The sequence below is a fragment of the Myiozetetes cayanensis genome, unplaced genomic scaffold (assembly GCF_022539395.1).
Source record: "Myiozetetes cayanensis isolate MyiCay16 unplaced genomic scaffold, myiCay2020 scf18, whole genome shotgun sequence".
In the NCBI taxonomy this organism is placed as follows: domain Eukaryota; kingdom Metazoa; phylum Chordata; class Aves; order Passeriformes; family Tyrannidae; genus Myiozetetes; species Myiozetetes cayanensis.
Window position 1 is genome coordinate 16,152,659 of NW_026087389.1, and position 22,076 is coordinate 16,174,734.

General features: G+C 47.4%; 1 protein-coding gene across 2 annotated transcripts in view; it reads right to left on the bottom strand.

Annotated features, from left to right (window-relative positions):
* The window catches only part of CACNA2D2 (calcium voltage-gated channel auxiliary subunit alpha2delta 2), a 206,991-nt gene extending 189,446 nt beyond the window's left edge, over positions 1-17,545 (bottom strand). For both annotated transcript variants that reach the window (XM_050312748.1, XM_050312747.1), the window contains exon 1: positions 17,253-17,545. In XM_050312748.1, the coding sequence (XP_050168705.1) occupies positions 17,253-17,377 (125 nt within the window). In that variant the 5' untranslated portion in view covers positions 17,378-17,545. The remainder of the gene's footprint in view (positions 1-17,252) is intronic.
* Positions 17,546-22,076: the final 4,531 nt, after the last annotated feature.

Sequence of the window (22,076 nt, forward strand, 5' to 3'; positions counted from 1 at the left end):
AGTAGGGTAAGTCTTTAAAAAAAAAAAACAACACAACCCCACCCAAAAAAACCCACAAGTGCCAAAACCCCTACCAGATCTATCTTGATCCCTGTTTGACACCCCAACAAGTATTACAATATAATAAAATGGATAACTGTGGAGGTTTTTCAGCCTGGAGGATAGATAGAGCTGGGCAAAAAATGAGGGGGGAAATAGCCTGGCAGTTACACAAAAAAACTGTGTTTCATTAACAGGTCTTGAGCACAAATATACTTGTAGGTACCTGTGGGAAAACCAACAGTAACCATCAACTTGTCACCAGTGACATTTAGGACAAAAGAAAATTCTTCCTTAAATATGATTTCTCTATTGAAAACCAGAAGCATTAACCATTTAAGGTCTAACTCCACCTAAAAACAGAACAGGCAGTAGGTGTTCAGTGAGTCATAGACATACAGGATGGCAGGGGCTTCAGGAATTCCTCTCCCACCATTAGTTGCACTGAGATATCTAAACACCTGAACCCTTTGTATGAAGTATTGTCTAATCTGTTCTTTAAATCCTCTTGGGTTCACCTCTGCTGAAGGTGAACCCAAGATCCCCACGGTACCTTTTTCCAGTTCAATTTTTCACCACCTAGTGAAAACATTCCCTTCTTATTCACTCTAAACCTCAGTTCCCTCTTCCCACTTATCCCACCTATAGCAGACACTGAAAAATTCTTATGACAGGCTCCCAAGAACTGGGAGATCATTATTCTGCCACATCCTTTGGAGTATAAAAATAAAGAACGGAAGGGCAAACTCAGCTTTTCCCAGCTTTCCCTGTTTTGCACTGTTTTCTAAATATTTCATTCTTTCTGTTGTCCTTGTCTGGATTCTCTGCAGTTTCCCTACATCTCCAAAGGCTCACGCCAAGAAGTGAGGTCAGGAACTCCAACAGAAGCCAAACCCAGTGCTGTATGAGGAGGAAGACATCACTTCCCCAGTCTTGTCCAAGAAACTACTGAACACTGCAGAACAAATGTCCCCTTCTGCTATGGCAGCACTTTGTTGACTCAAAGTGATCCACAGTAACTCTCAAGATCTTTCCTGCCACGCTGCTACCCAGACAGATGTGCTTTATTCTGTATTTGTACATTTGACTTCTCCCCTGTGAGTGCATCGCTTTGCATTTGTTTTCACTGAATTCCACTTTGCTGATAGCCAGCTCGCCGTTCAATTTTACCAGATCGTTTTGAATTCTGATAATGCCTTCCAAAGTACATCCAACCCCTCCTAGCTCAGTGTCGCCTGCAAATTTTATAAGCATATTTCCCATTCCATTGCTTAACTTATTAATGAAACTACTGAATAAAAGCAGGTCCAGGGCAGATCCCTGCAGGACTCCACTTGAAATGCCCTCCCAGTATGACAAAGAGCCGTGATAACTATTCTTTGAGAGCTGCGTGGCCAATCAAAATATCTTGAATTTCAAACTTTACAGAAAGCTGATTCGGAGTATTTGATATGCAAAGGAGCTGGAGGCCAAAGGATAATGCAGTGAATAATTTAAAGCCTAAGAGTAGACTTGAGGAAAATCACGATCTGATGGTGGATGATTTGCCCACAGACAGAGGAAGGAGAAGCCAGTGAATGTGTTAGTTGGTACGTTTGCCCAGCAGTGCTGCAAAAGGCCCCACACAGGCACTGATTCTTCTGATCAAACACATGCACAACCTCTCACTGATACAGCAATGAAAAGAACCAATGGCAAAGCAACCACAGCCAATATCTCCTGCAGACAAACGGGCAGAGGAGAGAGCTTTCCCAAAAAGGCCCTTCCAACCACAAACCCCGTCACTGATCGAGTTCCTCCCATCCTTCTCAGCCTAGAGTTCATCTCCAGGCCATCACTCAATGATGCACCCACTGTGTGATGGATACCTGGATTTTAAGAGCATTCCTTGGCAGGACCTGCATATGAGGATCCCCAAACACATTAAAACTGTGCACGAATTAATCCTCACAGCCTGAAGGGGTAAATCTGATCTCGGCACACGGCCAGCAACTCCTACTTCTCTAAGTGGGAGCAGAACTAGGCACCTCAAGATGCCACCCTATTTTCACCTAGGTTCAACAAGCTCAGTAAGTAGTTCCCTACCACGTGGGGAGTCTGACCAAGCCACTTACCAACTGTATAAGCAAAACTGAACCTGGGTGCCTTACCAGAGGAATAAATTAGCTATAGGATTTATGTCTGGACTGTTTCTGCTGCCATGGGGCTGGTCCTGCAAACGGGAACTTTATCAGGTGGCTCATATACTTTGACATCTCATGTTGTGGTGGCAGAAGCACCAGCACACAACTCCAGGGCTGTAACACAAAAAGAATAAGCCAAAGGCAATGGCTACCAGTACTGGAGCTGTACTGGTGATAGGGGCAGTACTCTCCCCAAAACAACTAACACGTTTTTTCAGAGCCCAAGCTACTGCAATGCCTAAACCCCCCTGCTTTTTTGAAAGCTATGCTCGTATTTTACACCTTGAAACTCTATTTCCATGGCACACTTGCTGCTGTTCATCAGGAGCGAGAGATGCCCGTGGCTTCTTCGCACCATCTTTGCACTCCCGTCGCGCAGGATTAGAACTGGGCTCCTAATCTCAAAGCCTGTCACAAATCTAGACTTGAAACAATGAATTAATAAATAAGTGAAGAGGTGTCAGTTTTATGGCACACGCTACCTGCATAAATTTCACCCAATGCAGCCACTTGTCATTTTCAGTACCCCTTGAGACCCCAATGGCTGATAACTCTTGCACGTCACTTTGCAACCCATTATACAGATGAAGTGTTATGATAAAACCTCCCTCCTCGCTGACTCCTTCTGTTTTACAGATGCAATCTGAGTGGAGGCTGAAGAGATCCCATCCCCCACAGCAAAGATAAGGTTACAGAGGGTAGGTCTTAGTAAGGATTTTGCAAGCTGCATGAATTATTAAAGTCCTTTATGATATAATGACAGACATATCAGGTTATTTGTTTATTCTGTGTATAATTCATGACTCTCTTGGGAGCTAGACAGAAGTAGGATCGCTTGTTGCATCTTCTTCATTCCAGTAAACCCTCATCACCAGATGGAAGGCTGAACCCCCCTTGAGAAGACAAAACAGCCACGCCTTGCAGGACCTGCACTTGGGATTGGAGATGGGAGAGCTTTTTCCACAGCCTGGAGAAACAGTGAAGCTGTCACTTGAGTACATCAGGCTGGATGGCTAAGTGATGACAGTCCCAGTAGCAGTGTTTCTGTCTCATGCCACCAGAAGAGTGTCCACTAAAGCATATGCAAACAGCTTTATGATTAGATGCTATGAGTTGCCCCATGCTCCTGCATCACTGCTGAGCAACAGCAGGACCATCCGAGCTCATGCAGGCTCTTATAAGGCTTTCACAATCACCACCTCCTAGCTCTGCAAATACTACGACACTGAACACATCAAAAGAGTTCTCCTTGCTTGGGTCATTTGTGGAGAGTCTGGTCAAGACGTGGGGCAAAGCTTGATGTGGGAGTGCCACGTCCTGATGGCTGGAATGGAGTTTTTGATACATACATTGTAGTCATCTCTCATTTCCCTAGTGTGGTCTTTAAAGGGTGAGGCAGATCTGATGCCATAGCTGCAAACTGGAAATAAAGGACTGTCTGGAGCCCCTGGCAAGAAAGAGCTTCCCAACGTCCACACAAGGTTCTCCGCCCAGGGATGCTCCTACTGCCAGGAAGAGTCACACTGCTGTGGAGAGCTGCAGCAAAACATGAAGAAGCTCAGTCTGCAAACAGCACACTGTAACTCTTATCAGCCACCAGAAGGACTGCTTTCAGCACCCACCCTGCCCATGGCACATTTCAGTTGAATGGATACAGAGCAGGCACAAATGATTCATCTGATCACTTAAAGACAAGCCATGTTAAGGAATTTGATAGAGCACTCCTGACTAGTCAGACCTCTGCTGACTTTCTGTCTACAATTTCTCTCCTAGCCAAAGAAAGATATCATTAACCTCTGCCACAAAGACCTCCTGCTACAAGAGTTATTTAGGGGCATCCATTGTCATTGCTTCAGCCTCAAACCATGTCAGTCCAAGTCTCCTGGAGTTTCTGGAGTAGCCTCTCACTGCACCATATGGAACATTCCTCAGGGGTTTCTGGGCATCACTGTCACTCCATGTCTATCTAGTTAAACCCCCACCTTAAACAACCGCTCTCCATACCCTCCCCCTACCTGAGAGGTTCCTGGCTCCCCAGAGAGCGTTGTAATCATTGTTATTATAAAGCACTTAGCGATGCTCACTTATTGCATCTTTCACCAGCCAAATACCCAGAACCCTGTTATTTCAAATGTAGTTGCCTTCGTTTGCAGAAGCTCTTCATTGTATTAGTCCCTTTCAGCAACCAAAGAAAAAAGGGTGGGGGTGGAGAGCATTAAAAAAAATAAATAATAGTTTACCGCATTTTATGCCATTACCTCACTACTTTGTGATACACATCTAAAAGCTGTTTGCAAGACCTCTCTTGCTGTAAAGTGGCATCCAGACAAGCTCTGAGGCAGAGAGAGAGTGGAAGCATCAAGCCCAGTTCGGTTTGGTCCCAGTACTGCTGCATCACCCAAAGCATTACAGCAACAGAAATGAAGCTGCCAGCTTTCACAGGTCACCTCCTCTCTGCTCCCCATCCAGCTGGGACAAACACTGCTCCACAGGGAAACAGCATACACATACCACCTTTCCTCTGAAAAGGATACAAGTCTGTATAAATGCAGGTGCCTGAACCACACTGGAAACACTCAGAAGGTGCAACAGGATTTGCTCTACAAGCTCAGGACACTGATCTGTCAGGCTCAGTTTTCCCATCTCCAGCTGCAGCCAGCTTTTCACACAGAAAAGGACGCCCCTCCTGTCCTGGAGGACCCCACGAAAGGAGGAGGATGAGCTGGAGCACCTTTAGGAACGAGGATGCTGTGCTAAGCACAGTGGGAGTTTTCCCTGCTGCAAGAAAACTCCACAATAAGCTGCCTTCCCTTTCCAAAGGAATGGGTCACTGGGAAGCTCTCCTGGAGCCTAAGCACAGATGTGTCCCTGTCCTTGGCAGATGCCCCAAGCTGATGAGCCAGCGGTGCACCCACAACCTTGGCTTCACAACTATCAGTCACTAGCCACATCCCCTCCCCACTGCAACACCACAGTTGAAGCAGACAGTGCAACAGCCCATCAAACACCATTTTGAAGGGGCTGGTCAACGTTACACTGGCAAATCCTCCTAATATGTCCAACAAAAATATTTTCTGTCTTTTTTCAGGAGGGGAGAATGGAGCTACCAAGGCAAAGCAGTAGTCCCAAACCCAGACAGACTTTTGGGAGCAGAGTCAGATCTGCAACTGAACATCCTGATGCTAAATTTGATGCTTGCCCTTGGAAGACACTGCCAAAAAGCAGGAAACTCACACAGCTGTGGGTACCCCACAGTAGGTTTTCTCCCAGCCCTCACATACAGTACTACTCATATGTAACTGGAATCGAAGATTACAAGATAGTTCTCTCTTCTGCTTTTCTAAATGAATATTAACATTAAAACCAAAAACATCTGACATCCCAAAGCCCTATGAATAGAATGCCTCGGACTCTTTTCTGTAACAAAAAAAAAAATCCCAGTCTCCAATATGGTCCTCTCAATGGGGCCCGTGACATCATGAGCCCCTTTCTATTTAGAATAATGACTTCTTCCACACGCCAAGAGATTTGAAATTACCTGTGAAATATATTTCCCTAGGCACAGGCTCAAGAAGCATGTAAATTACTCAGCTTAATGGCCTCCAGAATTTCTCTCTGAGACAGACATAGGGAGCAGGAAATGTTCAGATGGTATCTCAGGTCCCACCCAAGGGGCTAAATATCTGAGGGATGGTCAGTAGCTACTGCCCTACAGTTTCCCCAGTAACTGGTCCCACTGGTGAGCATTTGCCACAAAGAGGCAATGGGCACGAGCTCCAATTCTAAATGGGTGCATCATCAGCACAAAAGTGCAATTTTAAAGAGAGCATTTCTTGGGAAAGGTGCCTAACCATAATTTACATGGCACAAGGAGCCAACGTAGGGCTTATGCAGCAGAGGGCACCCATTTAATTTGCAGAAGTCCAGTGCTGAGCACTCAGCAAGAAGGCCTCTTGCCCTCCAACTAACTGCACAGAAACAGCACTGCCCAAGCTCTGATGTTCAGGCACTTGCCAGAGAACAGTGTCCTTCAGAGAAGCTTTTCATCCACAAGGACAGTTCCCACCCTCCCAACACCAAAGAAAGGGACAGGAGTCCAAATCCTCCTGCCCATGTTTTTTGTTCCTGCAGCTGAATCTGACATCTTGTTAGTACAGAGCAGAAGAAACATTTTCCCCAAAACGAAGAGCATGGATTCATTCAAGGAACAGAAGAGGAGTAATTATGTGATCTGGTTATATTTCCTGTTCCACCACTGACATACTGGACTCCCTGAAGCCTCAGCAAAATGAGCAATAGGGAAGTGCTGTTGCAAAATGGATGTACAAAACTGTGACAAGGACCAGAGGATGGAGAACAGGACAAGATGTCACACTGCAATGGGGAGGGACAGGGAAGGGGGACAATCCCAAGGGCATCATGAAAGAATTACCTGTCTCCCCAGGGAACAAGCCTGAGGCACACAAGCTTTGTTCCTGATGCTTGCCAAGACTGACAGGTTGGTCACCCTTTAACACACAGTGGACAGAAAGTAGGCCAGAAGGTCAATCAGGGATAAGAGAACACCTGGGAGATGGGCCTGGCAATGGAAAAATGGGCCAAATTCCTCAGTGTAAACCTCCTCAGAGCAAAGGTGTAAGACAAGGTCTTTGCTGAGACTCTTCTAAAGTGAGAACCTGCCCTCATTCTTGGCCACAAGCATCTCGCTAACCCACATACTGCCAGAAGCTGTGGTATCACAGCGAGATTAACACAGAAGCAATTTTAAAAAACAGCAATTTCCAAGCTAATTTCCTCACTCACAAGCGTGCCACTAAGGGCTGAAGTCCGTCTGGACTCCTCACAGCTATCTGTGCTCAGGATTAACTACACAACACTGCCAGTAATGCAAGCACTCCACTACTCAGAAACTATTAGAAGATAAATATTAAATCTCAATATCATAGCAGGAGAAAAAAAAATGAGGAGAGGGAATGTCATTGTAATAAATACTGTAACCAAGCCAAATGAGAAAGCAAGGTTAGTTTCATGTGGAAAATTAGACCAAAAAAAAATGCAGTATACTTGAAGTAGTCCTTGCTTTGGTTGTGGGATGTGGACTTTTGTGCAGTGAACCTCACAAACTTCATAGCAGTGCAACAAACTGCAGTTCAGCCAGTACTGCAGGTTGGCAGTCGTGGGATGAAAGGGCATTCCAGCCACCAATTCCACCCAGCCCTGAAGCACCAGGCCTTGCACATGAACCCTTCATCTAACAGATACTGTTAAGCAGAGAAACTGCAGGCTTAGGCATTACTTGTAGCCCCCAAAAGGTAATGCAGCAGCAGCTGGAGCATCTCACCTGCAGCCCAAGCAGGTCCCATTTCCCACACTGCAATCACTCTGATATTCCTCCATAAGAAGGACAGGTACTATTTACCAAACCTTTCCCTTCTGCAGCTGCTTGGTGTTCTCTGAAAGAAACTTCACATACAAGAACCCTCACGTTATCAAGTGAGATCTGGTAACAACTGAAATGGCCCAAACACAGCAATAAGTAGATTTAACTAAGAAGGTCAAGTATTACCCAAGCCACCATAAAAACACATCTATCTTTCTTTCTGGCAAGTGGCAAAGCTACCCTTCCACCAGCCAGCAGTGACTCCAGAGAACAGGATGGGGTCTGGCAGCCACCTCCCCACGAGAAGGCGGCTGGCCACGCGCTCAGATGCCTGAGAGTCCCCAAATAAGTGACATTTATTAAGTGGCCCTTATAAAATAAAAAAGGCAAGGCTGCTTTCAGCACAAATAATCACGTTCATAAACTGCACAAACCAGCAGTGCTTTCGGCACAAGGCTCCACTTGGAGTGGTGTCAAGAGCAGAAGGGCAGAAAAAGATTCCCACACAGCAGCGTTGCCACAGGCAGTGCTCTGTGCAGAGCACCAGCCTTAGGATGCATCCTCACCTCAGGCTTGGGAACGCTGTGCCTGCTCGAGCAAACACGGCCCCAGAAGGGCTGTCACCACAGGGCTGCAAGAAGGGGGAAAGGTATGAGCCAGCTCAGCACTCACAGTGCTCAAGTGAGACCTTGTGCCAAAATGTGGCTGTCAGAGCCCTTTTGTACCCAGCTGCTCCATCCTCATGTCTGGGCAGGCAGCACAAGGCAGCAGGGGGAAATTGAGGGGATAAATTCACCTGTGGAAGGAGCCACTTCACAGGAGAAAGAGCCCCAAGCACCCAGCAGGCAGTAGGGGTGAGACAGAGCTAGTTAGATTTTTCTCCAAAGTAAAGACTAGATCAAAACAAATAAACATAGCAAGGAGCAAGTGACACAGAAAGGTTCAATTTAGCCTTAAGATGATGGGTAAAAAGGCGGTTTTGATGTCAGAAATGCCAACACAACATTTTTGCTGCTGGGTCAAACAGGCGGGCAGGTGCTAAATGGGGTTATTTAGAAACTGGGAGCAAAGCATGAGCAGATAGTAAATGTGTTAGATGTGTTTCTTTTCTCCATCTCACAATAAAAATCACGTCAGAAGCAACCACAACCACCACTACATTTAAAAGAAAAAGGCCTGAAAATTTCCCCCAGCATAATCCCACAGTGTGGTTATATCAGGGATTAATTTGTCCCAGTATCTTGGAAATTTTCTTGACAATTCTCAGCTTTTAAACCTTCACAGCTGTAGAGAGCACAGCACACCAGACTGACAGCAGCAAATTCTCCTGCATCGTAACAAGCCCAACGTCAGGAACAGCTCAATCAGAAGTCCCTCAGAACCCAGCCAAGGAGGGGCACAAAACCATCCCTGTTCACAGAGAGGGTCCCTTCTGGTCTGTGCTCTTGGAAGTGCTTTTGTTCTGCAGGAGGCAAAATAATGTCATCAGTTTGGTCACTGATCAACAGTTATTAAGACTTTCCAGCCAACAAAACCAGAATAAATAAAAACTAAGAGCTGCGTGAAGAGAAAAATATTGATTTTTTTTTCATACTCATGTAATCTACCCTCCTTCCCAGAGCAGGCAGGGGAGGAGGGAAACGCAGAGTGCCCACAAAGCTTTGACGCATGCCTAGCTCACCATCCTGAAACCCTTTTCAGCTTGCAGGCCTTGAATAATTAAATGCTGTTTCTTCCACCCTTTTTTCCCCTGGTATTCATGACACACTGCTGCAGAAGGCTTCCTTCTACCTGGGCAAGGGGCATCCCTCTCTCTGCAGAGGTACTGGGAGCACATGAGCCCACACAGTACTTCCCACACACGCTGATCCCAAGAATGTGACACTACAGTGAACGCTCAGCAGAGACCTCTAATTTACAAGACTACCTCAGACATGAGGAAATGGCACTTTGGCTCCTCCTGGGTCTACTGAGTTCGTTATGGAGCAATAAAAAGACGTTCAGCCACTCACAGCCCAGAATCTGACTCAATCTTCAACACCTGATAAAGCTGAACATTAGGTGCTTCGCTTGGCTTGAGTCTGTCTCTATTCTGGTGTTCACGTTACAGCTGCCAAAAATCTGCCTGTGAAACCCACCATACGTTAGAAATGCAAACAAGGCACTGCATTCCTGACCCTCCCTGTGTCAGCGTGTGCAGAGAGTGCTCATTGGCCACAACAGAGAGGTTTATTACGAGAAATTTAATAGCTCTGGGAATTCAAATACAAGAATATCTCTGGTTCAACAGAAATTACAGCACTGAGAGCTTTATACATTTTTGATGGGTAAGTAGCTTATACAAGGTTGGCTCTGGAAATTATTTGGATATATGCCCCTTGTTTTGCTTTCTTATTTGGGGAATTAATGTGAACTCGGACCTTAGATATGGGATTCTTCTGGACTGCCTAATATTAAGTGCTCACTGGAGAAGAAACAGAGCCTGACAGCAAACTGGCAGCTTGTGACGAAAGTTTCAGGACCCAGCTCTGCTATGAGTTGAGAGGCATTGGTATTTATAAGGACAATCATATCCTCATTTGTCACTTCAATGGAGATGGATATAGCACTTTCCCAATTCTTTCCACCAATTCGACTGTTTAAGGACTAACTTGGTGCTTCCAAGCCCAAAAGCAGGGGGCAGGCTCTGTTTATCAACAAATCAGGTACACAAGGAGCAGCCACACCATGAACCTGTACTGTGCCTGCTGCATCACTGATTTTTAGCTCTGGAATGGTGTTCCAGCAGGGCCTGAAGCAAGGCAGCACGCTTGCTGCCAGGACTCCAGCTCTTACTGCCCTCGCTCCCCGTGTTGGATAACACTCATTTAATGCTCCTGTGGACACACATCTTCCAGGTTATCCTGAGCAAACCTCTCTGGTCCACAGCCACGTGCTCTGCACACTTGCAAGCCTTCCAGTTGCTGAATGCCACACAGAAAAGCCTGGCCAGCCCTGGCCTGATCCTTCATTTAGTGGAACTCGGGTAAGAAAACCTCACCAAAACGAGTATATACTCTACCAAAACTACCCCTGCAAATAACATTCCTATAGATGGGAAGCAGCCAGTATTCTGGTCGTGAGATTTTCACCCTTCTCTGTCCTTATGTCTGTACTCCCCCCATCCCTTCCGCCCCCCACCCTTCCCTGAAGCATAAGTTGCTTTCTAACACTACACGGATTTTTTGCTCCAATGCACAGCACGATCAAACTAATTCGCACTTCATTGCTCTGCACACCTCATCATTTGCACATGAAAACAGCAGTCTCTCTATCCCTCCACTTGCTGCCTGTTTCTTCCTCCTCCTCCACGTCCTGTACCTCCTCAGCACAACTCCACTCCGGAAGCTGCAGTGAAGAGGCTCACATTACCAGGACTCCATTGCTTTCACAAAAATTTACTAGCTCGCTGTGAAACCTCATAAATAATTCAAGAAGACAACCTTTGTCAGGTAAATGAACGTGCCTTTTGTAATCCATCACTCCGGGTTTTCTATCACAGGGATACCCGTACTCACTGTAGGCACAACCCCTATTGATTCATGAATTCCCCAAGTGTCACTGTGGGACACGGCAGAAGAACAGTTTTGGCACAGGCAGAATCCAAGGAAACCCAAAGTCTACCCAGGGCTTCAGGAGATTCATAACAGATACCCACTGATGCAGAAGTATCTGCAGCCCAGGCTATGGAAAGCGCAGCTCCATCCCCACCCTTCAAGGACAATGAAAGAAGCAACAAGGTCGAGGGAGGCAAGCGACATTCTTATTAAAGATCTCCTTTTCACTGCAGGAATTTCAGAGATTTTGACATACACCAGAGCTAAAAATCATGTTGCACCCTATGCTTCTTGCATTTAAGTCCTCACATATCAGTGGTATTACTGTACAAAGACACTCAGACATAGGCAAGCTCAACCTGTGTTTTGACAACTGTGCCCAAGGCTTTGCCATCATCAGCGCTATTGTACTAGACGGTTTACACCCCCATTTAGCGCCCAATCTGATTGCTGTCAGCAATTACCTCCTCTGGAGTTCTCAGCCCCAGCCACAAGCCTGGGGAGGAGATTTGATCCTGGTTCTCCTGAAGGGCGTCTCCCGTGCCCCGGGAGAAGGTGTGCTGCGCAACCATCCCCACCAGACCGAGCAGCAGCTTCTGAGGAGGCGGCACGGTGTCCTAATCACAGGCAATAATAACAGCCTTGCCGTGGTTAATGAATAGACAGAGAAACCACAGACCGTGCACCCTTTGTCGGGCCTGACTGCCGTTCGGATCGTTGTGTCTCTCGCCCTGCAGCCCTTTCACCCGTCACAGGCTCATCTGGTTAAATACCCTGATCACTCACGCGTTAGTCAATGCGAGAAACACTTGGCTTTACAGCGGGAGAATGAATCCTCTGGTCTGGGTAAACACCTTTTATTTCTTCTGATGCTTCTGACCAGAAGATAATGGCTGAGACAGAATGGGAAGGGTCATAGGACAACTGTCAAACTTAGGAAGAAAATCCACTCCCATTCTCCAAAAGATCAAATGATTCAGCCTGAAGAAAAACATGCCAACAGCTTGTTGATACAAACTAATTCTCCAGTAACAACAATTTGTACAACCCCATTCCCTGTGTAATAATAAACTTGAGGATGAAGGCTAGATTACAAACACGGCTCTAAAACAACAAACTACTACCAACACCCTGAGAGAAAAAATATTTTTGCTAACAAAACACATTTTGCCTTCAAGAGGCTCCTAGAAAAATAAATATCGAAATGTACAGATACCGTCTTTTCTTGCTGAATATTTCACTCAAGTAGTTTGCTTGGTAATGACTTTTGCTTTTATTTCATCCCTCTTGAGTATTTCATTGGCTGAAAAAGCATTGTCTGACTCGTACAGTGTGTGCACATGTACAGTGTTACAGGGTGCAGACGCCCCAGCACTTTAAGCCCTCGAGAGCCTTTTTGATGGCTTTTGAAGCCAAACGCTCGTTCAAGGATAAACTTTCAGGTTTCCATTTAGACCCTCTGTAACCACCTTCAGCTTTTAAGGGGCTGTTATACACACACATACAACGCACACCAAGCTTCTTTGCAACAGAGCTGCTGAACTCTGCCTGGCAAACACCGACCACGAGCCCATTTCCACCCTCAGGTTTCTGTGCAGGAGCCTTATCGATTTCAGTGGGAACCCACAGGTGTTCTCGAGAGAATTTCAATTAACAATTTCTCAGTGTATACAGTCGAAAACCTCCAGCTCCTGAAACCACAGTCTTGAAGGGAATGACTGCAGACGGTATGATGCTGGGGCGTCACAAAGAGAGGCAAGAAAGAGTTAACGCCCTGCTCTTTCCCCATGTGAGAACCGAGCAGGAAGCATTCAGAACGGCAACAGGAATGGAGAAGAAAGTTCTAAATGCCAAAGAAATACTGCAAATGGCTTTTAAAGAACATTTGTTCCTCTCTGTGAGGCTCTTCTTTCATGTCTGGGAAGTTCAGGGTGCCTCTGCACATCTCAGAGAGGCTTCTCTGCCACCAAGCACAGCCTCCATAGGGCTGCTACAGGGACACTGGGTGTTTGTGCCTCCACTGGGTACCAACTGTCACAGAGGCTGCTCAGCCCTCATGGGGACAGAGCTACATTATCTGTCAGTCACTCGTGGTGGTAGATTGCCCTCCTAGGGAGCTGTCTCTCTGCTCAGATGAGCACAGCAGAAGACAAGCAGTGCCATCTCCCCCACTTCTTCTCTGCTCCTTTTTCACAAGTTCCCTTCCCCAAGCATCAGAACCATAATTGGAAGAGATTTTCTGAGTGCACAGCAGGTGGGCAATGGAACAAGAGAAGGAACTTCCTCTACATGGCATCATGCAAACCCTAAAGCATCCGGTTCTAATAGAGTTATTTATTTCAAGCCCTGCTAGCCCAGATGTGCCATCACTACCAGCATCATTAACCTCATTTGGGGAGAAGTGACACAAGTACAAATCAAAATCTGCTACAAAGAAGCAACTAATTTGGAAGAGGCAGCCCCAGGCCCACCACCTTCCAGCAGGGATGGGAAGCTATTAGGCCTTACTGTCCTAAGCAGGAGCCTTCACTGCTCACTATCCGACAGGAACACAGGTCACACCTCCAGCCTGCTGCCCAAAACAACTGCCTGCGTCTGACAAGTGCTAAATCCACTGGGGAAGCAGGACTGGCACTCTCCCCTGCAGACATGCCTTTCTCCTGTGGCTGGCTGGGCAGAGATGCCCTGCAGAGCAGCGAGGGAGCCAAGCGGACGCGCAGCAATTCCGCGCACACCTGCCTCCTCACGAGAAGCAAATGGCTCGCCACCCTCTAGCAGATGGCAATTTTCTTTCAAGTCCAAGTGACAAAAAGCCTTGCTGCAAAGCGAGGAGGGGGTTTGTTCTGCTCCCCAGCAGCGGTATTTGCAGCCACGTTCCCCAGCACTCAGGAGGCAGCAGCAGTACAGGTGCAGGACTCCCCTGGCCGACCCGGCTTTCAATCATCTAACGCCAAATCGCTCAGAAATTCAAGCAGAGGTTGTTACTGTGCTGCCACAGGAATCCCTCTGTGTACTATTTAAAAGAAAAATTAACTGCAACCAACAGCCTTTCCTTCCACAGCCATTAATCCCATTGACCACACAGATGCACGTTCTTGTACGTGATGATTCCTAAAAGGAGCCGTGTCAGTCAGTGGACATCACCTAACACGCTCGCCCCAGTGGGTTTGTTCCAATCTGGGATTTTGCTTTTTAAATCTCAATGAGAAATTCCCCTTTGGACAACTGGCTGAGCCGAGCTTTCCTTAGCTCAGCATAAGATGATTAAAACCATGCTACCCGGGAGGAGAGAGATAATGTAGAACACCAGCGATTTATCAGGGACAGAACCAAGAATCAACACATTGACAATAATTAATACAATTGTAACCAAAAATAAAAAAATGTTCTTTATTTTCTTCTCTCTCCCCCCCTTAGGCAAAATATCCTAATCATTCAGTCTGCTGCCTGCCAGAATGAAACAATTCTGGGGCTGCTTAAAAAAGCAGCCTGATTTCTGAGAGTGAAAGATGACTTCAGTGATTTACAGAGAAAACCTCCAAAGACAAACATGTTTCTAATCAATGCTCTGAATCATTCACAAGGGTGCATTGTCCAAAGTAGGAGAAAATTGGCTTGTAACAGGAAGAATTTAGCAGCCCATCTCATCAGCTGAACTCAGCTCCTGACTGACAAATCCGCCAAAGAGATTGAAGTTACATCCAGCTTCTTTAAAAACAAGGAAGGTGCAAACAGGTAACTACTCAGGGGGAACAGTCAATTAAGGAGGGTTGTTCAAGCCTTGGTGCCAGTTACCATTGCACTCTGTACTCCCGTTAAGTATTTCCTTCCCGAGAAACAATCACGGCAGCCCTAGGGCAGAACTCGCCAGGCATTTCAGCCCACATGTTACAGCATTAACCTACTGCCCAGCAATTGTGCATCATCATCAAATATCCATTCGTGACTCTTCTCTTCTCTGGGTTCACAGAACAGGTCATAAGGGGAACCAAACGAGCAAGAAGATATCAGGTCAAGCTGAGGTCTTGCATCCCTTCTGAGTCTCTTCTCCAGATGCAGCCAGACTGCATTGATTCTCACCAGAGACACACAGAGAGTAAGTGGCCTTTTCAGGACCATTCCTTCATATCTGCAAGAAATGAGGAATCTTTGCCAGTGGGTTCAGTTTTTGCTCGTCTTGCCTCGCTCAGCGCAGGATCAGGCCCACTCTGATAACTCCACTGATAAAGAGAGCAGAGCTAACAAAATGTAGCCTAGCAAACCCCACCAAATTAATTGGAATAAAACTGCTTTGGTTAAAAAGCTGGCGCTGTTTATTAGAACAACATAGATAATAATGAGTCTGGGCGTCGGAAGACCAGCACATTATTTACAAATAATATGCCTTTCTATGTCTCTCGGTATAGGAACCTTCTTGTAAAACTTTCTGCAGTTAGAAAGAAAAGCACAGTTTTGACTCACAACCTGGTATCCAGAAGAGATTTATTCTAGAATATGATTCTGTGTTCTGAATTTAAGAAGAGAAAGCAACAACTTACAATCCACAAAAAGCTACTGAAATATCAAAAACATCCCACAAACTTTATCTGCACTTCACCATGTACATAATCCCCTTTACTTCCATAGGAATTCTCATGGAAGCAATGATCGTTCATGTAAGAGCAAGGCTGGATCAGGCCGTAAGGCTCTCGTACTTGGACGAGAACTGGCATGTTCCCTTTCCTCTCCTCCCCCTGTAGGTAGACATTTCTCAGGGTCTTATTCTGAAGAATTTCTGTATTTACATGACAGCAAGAAAAGGGAAACCATCGGCTCCCAGAGGTCAAAGATATTTGGAAATACGTATAGACAACCCAAAAGAATGCAGAAAGAAGCTGTCTGAATGGGAAGGATTTCTGAATAAACAAACAACCATGCCTTCGGTGAAGCCAGATATTAACACGGTAAGCTACAGCTCTCCCAAATAAACAGCGCTGTTTCTTCTGCCGATAAGCCTTCTTTTCAGAAGGCCTGACTACATGCTTGTAAAAATGTACTTTGAGATCAAAGACACTAATCTAAAGGGCTTTCAAAAATACTCCCTATGACATATATATATATGCAATGTATTTCTATTCTTAAGCAAATCACAAATGACAAGAAAATTGTGACATAAAGCAGCGCACATCCACTGGGGCAGCACAAAGTTAAGGGCAACACTGCTATTATTAACTCTATGTCATTGAAATCTTTCCCCCACCTTCAGAAACGCAGACTGTAAGGACACGGTGTCAGCCTTTACTTTGAATCGTCTGGATTTCTTTCCGTTTTGTGTCAACAAACCTCAGCATTTCATAACGGAGATGACAGCCTCTTAAAATACATCTCGGCAAGGTTTCACATGGATGTGTGGACGGGGACAGGCTTTAAGGGTTATCACGGTAGGCAGGAGAGCCGACCGTGTTAGCAAATATTCCCAAACGTTAACTTCCAAAACGTTCGCTTTCTTCAAAAAATCTATTTATATCCTTCCTGCAGCGACTCTCCAGTCCCCCACCCCCTCACCCAAATGAGCTGCTTTCCGACTTTCAATAGATTACAGCCAATTTCGGTCGGTCCAGAGGGAGAGAGAGGAAGACCCGCCAGCTCGGATAGCCTGTGGAACTATCCAGCTATTATTAGTTTATGCTCAAACTCCGGTGGGCACGGCCGGTTTGTGGGTACCATATTGTGTGCTTGAAAACGGGGATGGCGGGGGGAAAGAAAGAAGTCCTTTTTCGGTCTTTCCCCCCTCTCGCCGCACGTTAAGGCTCCGACAGCCGCCCTGCGGACCGGCACCCGCCGGGGAAGTTTGTGCTTTTCCAGCAACTTTGGGTCTCGCTGCTCGCCCCGCCGCTCCGGCGGGGAGCGGGCGGAGACCCCCGCGCCCGCCCGCATCCAGCGCGCCGGCACCGGCAGCGCCCGCCGCGGCCCCGCCGCCGCCGCTCCCCCGCAGGCCCCGGGGCGGCCCCGCGATGCGCCACCGCGCCGGGCCGAGCCGAGCCGCGGGGTCCCGGCCGGGGCGGCGGCACTTACGTGTGCTGCTGCGGGAAGCTGTAGCCGTGCGCGGCGGGGGCGGCGAGGAGCAGCAGCAGGGCCAGGTGGCCGCAGAGGGCCGGGGCGACGGGCGCCGCGCTGCCGGTCGGAGCCGCCATCGCCATGTTTCCATTAACGGCGCGGCGGGGAAGGGGCAGAGGCGGCCCCGCGGGCGGGCTCCCCCGCCGCCACTCGTGCGACGAGCGCGGCAGTCCTCGGCAGGGGCGGGGGGCAGCGCCGCGCCGGCTGCGGGCACCGACCGCCGGCCGCTCGCTCGCCCCGCTGCCTGTCCGCGGCGGGCCGGCACTGAGCGCCCGCCGAGCGCTACTTTCCCTCAAATAGGCGGCCCGGCCCGGCCCTGCCTCCTCCCCGCCCGCTCCCTCCCTCCCTCCGGCCCCCGCGCCGCCCCGGCCCCCGCCGCCCCGCCGCCGCAGCGCATGCGCCCGCCCCGCGCCCCCGCCGGTCCTGCCGCCTCCGGCCCTGCACCGGGATGGGGCGCCCCGGACCCGCATCCCAACCTTCCCCTCGCCCCGCCCGCGCTCTGTCCCCCGGCCCCTCTGCCCCCCCAGCCCTCCGGGCACTGCCCCGCTGGCGGGTCCCCCCGCTGCGAGCGACGAGGGACCACGCGGCTCGTTCGCATCCTCCGCGGGGGTCTGTCACTGCCATTCCTGCCCGGGCACCGCGTTCCCCTGCGGGGCCACCTCCCGGAGACGAGGCAGCGTATGGGAATCTCCGGTTATGTTTAATAATAATAACAGCAGCTATGATTTTTTTTTTTTTTTTTTTAAGCGCGTTGTGACTTCGGGGAGCGTTCCCGGGCGCGGCAGGAGGGCAGGCAATAAATTCAGAGTAGCGGAATTAACAACTGCAGCCCCGAAATCACCAGGGTTTCTCAGCCAGACTTTTGAAGGCCTGGATTTTGTAACGCTGTCTTCTGGGTAGCTGCAGCGTAATTTCATCTTCCCTAAACTCAAACCCAAGCTGCTCGGCTTCGCGGGAACTGCCCGCTGCCAGGGCAGGGACAGCTGGGAAAGGCAGCGGCAGGAGCCCTATCCACAGGCTCTCCCCTTCCCTTCCCAGATAGCCTAAATCTGCATAATCTGGAGCCAGGCGATGCGTAGCACAAATTGCCCTCTTTAACTTCAGAAAAGGAGTACTACTGGCGAGATGGACAGATCTGGACAGATCTCTGTAGGAAGAGCCTCACAAACTAGGTATCAATGCTTTAAAGTTGCAAAGGCTCCTTGGTCCCGCCCACTGTAACAACAAGGCAGCAGGACAGGAGCCCCTGACAGTTTGGATTCCAACATAGAGGTTTAAAAGCCTTCCAGCGTGGGAAGGGGAGAGGATTTCAGTGAGAGGTTGCTTCTCTGAAGTGCTCATGTCCTCCTTTGTAGGAGGGGTTTTCTTCTGCCGATGGATGCAATTGCCTCCACCCTTTGTTTTGATGCGTAAAAGAAACATTTTGGAGTAACATAGAACCAGGCTCAAACTCCTGGTATTCAGGGGGCACTGACAGTGCTACCTAAACTCATGTGGTCCCATCCAGGAACACCACGAATTTGATGCAGAGAGGAGCACTGATGTATAAAAGGAACAAGGATTTGACGCACCAACTCCAGCTAGAGCTGGTTCACAGAGCCAGTTTGTTTTTTCAAGAGGTAGAAAAACCCTATTGCTTTCCCAACTCATGTTGGAATTCAGCAATAAAACCCACTCTTGAATCCAGAAAAGCAATCTTGCAAAAACATCAAACCCTGATCTGATAAGTCCAACACAGAAATTAATATGCACAGTAACTTAATACTTCAATAAATTATTAAGAAATACGTCAGTATTCCCTCTCTAGCTCCTGTACCACGTGCAGACTAGAACTATTCTTTGCACACTCTTCACGACAGTCTTGGTTTTGCATTCTGTATTTCAGCTGCACATACCACACAGTTTAAGCCTGTTTTGCATGGGCTATTACAGTTGAAATCACAGTTACTGACCTGTCATATAGAAGTTTCCAATTTACAACCTCCAAGTGTGTTTCAGCAGTGGTAAGTGGATAATCTCTAGTGTATACATGGGAAACAGAGCGACAATAGGATAAACAGCTTGTCCTTTGCTGGCAGAGTCAGCAGCAGATAGCAAACACTCTTCATTGTGTAGAATTTGGCTTTCCAAACTCTTGAAAGACAAATTCTGTTGTCTGTTACATCCCTACTTTCTTTCCCAGAGGACCTGGGTTAGCATCTGTCTAACAGACACAATTTAACTCAAGATACGAGCCCACAAGGGCCAGATTTTAGGTTCCCACTCTAACAGGATAGCCAGGGTCTAAGAGGCAACATCACCATTGCCAGATATCCTTTATAATATGGGATTTTTCTGCATTATGCAATCTGATCCTCTGTCCTGTAAGAAAAGCTCAGGGACACGAGTGTGTATTGCCACGGCTATCAAGTGCTTTTCCAAATGCCTGTCATCCAGCAGCTGGCTGCTCTACAATTGCAAATGCACTGCATGTGTGCAGCAGCCCCAGCGCTGGATGCTCCAGCCTGTGCTGGAACTGTGTGTGTGTGAACAGAGCAACTCACCAGCACAGGCACAGACACCCGACACATTCTGGACGGCCAGGGTGATTTATTTCTTTGAGACATGGCTCTCCAAAGTCCTTTACAATTGTTTTGTTTTGATCCAGACACCAATATCCTTCAGAGCAAAATTTGACCTTGTGGTCTTACGGTAGGAGCAGATCTCTAGATGTCAAGTAATTACTTTCAAATGTGGCTGTTTGGGTTTTTTAATAGTAAAACTTTGCCTGACATGTCCTTGTTTTTAAAGAACAGTCCTGCACTGCTGAGATGGCTGTTGTGGCTTAGTTTTATGAAGTTGTTTTTCTTATTTCATTTTCTTATTTCAGATGTTTTTGGCTATGTGGTACTTGTTGCTGCAATATTTGCAGTCCATTCATGGATAGGTTAGTTAGTAGGAAGCTGCTTTGAAACAGTCCTAAATGAAAAGGGGCATAATCATGGAATTAGCCAAGATATATGGCACCAAAAAAAAATTGTTCATTCATGCCTGCGTGCTGCTAGATTAACCCTGTCACCTCACATCCAAAGCCCATTGCTCAGGGCACAAATGTATACAAATTTATCAGCGGGCTCCTCTTACTGCCACACTTAAAAATGCTGCAAGTTTCATTTCCAAGCTGTGCATAGGAGACAGTCACATCCAGAACCTGCATAAAACCATGTGTTATAAAGACCTTATATGGCAACAATTTTCAAAATCAGTGCTGTCCTAAAAGGGTGGGAAGCAAATCAGAGGAGTCATCTTCCACCTGCTATTCTGTTGAGAATGACAGGAAAGACAGCACTGCTATACACACGTTATCCTTCACATTTTCTGCAGCAGGTGCTGCTACGCTGTGGCCTGTTTGAAACACTGTCTAACCCGCAGCACCAAGCACCACCAAGCCAGAAACGTGGGCTTGAACATGGAGTTCAAGCCATCCCCTGCAGAGCAGCTTGTGATATGTCAGTGTAGGTTCTCAGAGCAAGTGTGAATCAGCCAAACACTGCAGTGAAAGCACCGTGATCTATGGAGGACCCTGTGAAATTCAGCACAATACCTGAAATACCGACAGGGCTGCAGCAAAACAAGCAGCACCACTGCCTTTCTCCCACGTCTTTCAGTGGAGAAGCCATGTAGGAGGAGGCTGTCTAAGTTGTTCTTATGGCTGATTTATTTGCAAATGCAGGTGAATGCTAGAGAAGGTGTGGGTTTAACTCTCCCCTGACTGATCGTTTCTCAGGAAAAATGGCAGCCTTTGCACTCAGTAACTGCTGCACGGTTATTTCTTTCCTTACTCCTTCAGTTAAACAAAGTTCAGCCTTCCCAAGCCTCTGCTTTCATGCAGAGGAGGGACAGTCATACATACTGTCCTAGTAAAGCACATCCCCTCTGTGCAGACCAAGTGACAGAGGGGAATTAGTGAGGCTACTCCTTTCTCCCTTTAGCATTTTACACTGAAGCACTGCTGTTTTTACCTTCCTGATGGGCAGGTGAGGTTCCAGCATGTCTAAGGGAGCACAGCTCTGTGTGGGATCCCTCATGAAGGGCAGGCAGTGTCCCAGGACACAGCCTTCAACTTGAGGCAGATTGGCACAAGCACCTGGCTTGGTACATGAATGGTAGTTCAGCAGAACAAATCTGTCAGTTTGAATGTGAAGCACTTCCATGGAATTAGTCCAGATCCCCACTTTTCTAATTACTAGTGCAGTTTTGCCCTCCATGGCTAAACATGTGCCTCTAACCAGAGCAAATGCTATCTACAGTTTTGACAAATCAGTTGCTGAGCGAGAGGTTAGAAAATGTTGTTGGCATACCATTAAAGAGAGACAAATAAGGGGAAGAGGTAATTAAGAGTGAGCAAATGATAACAGCTATTACACATCCTGACTTCAGAGGTTTGTTCTTATTCTGGGTTCTTAAACCTGAGCTCCTCAGCTAATGATGTATAGAGCTGCTTGCTGCCAGATGTCAGCATTTAAGAAAGAGGAGAAAAGAATGCACTTAACATTAATAAAAACACAAGAAGTAACTGTTACACTTACCACAAGCCATGGAAAGCCACACTGTTTTAAAAGCCCAAGGAGTGAGGAAACAGCACAACTGATGTTTGCAGAGATTTTGAGCTAGAGCAGTAAGAACCTGCAAGGAAGAGCAAAGAGTTGTCCTGAGGATTCCACTGAGGACAGGAAACAGAAACAGCACAGGGATGACATAAAAGCTATTCCAAAATCCTTTCCCACCTGTCACCAAGGGGCA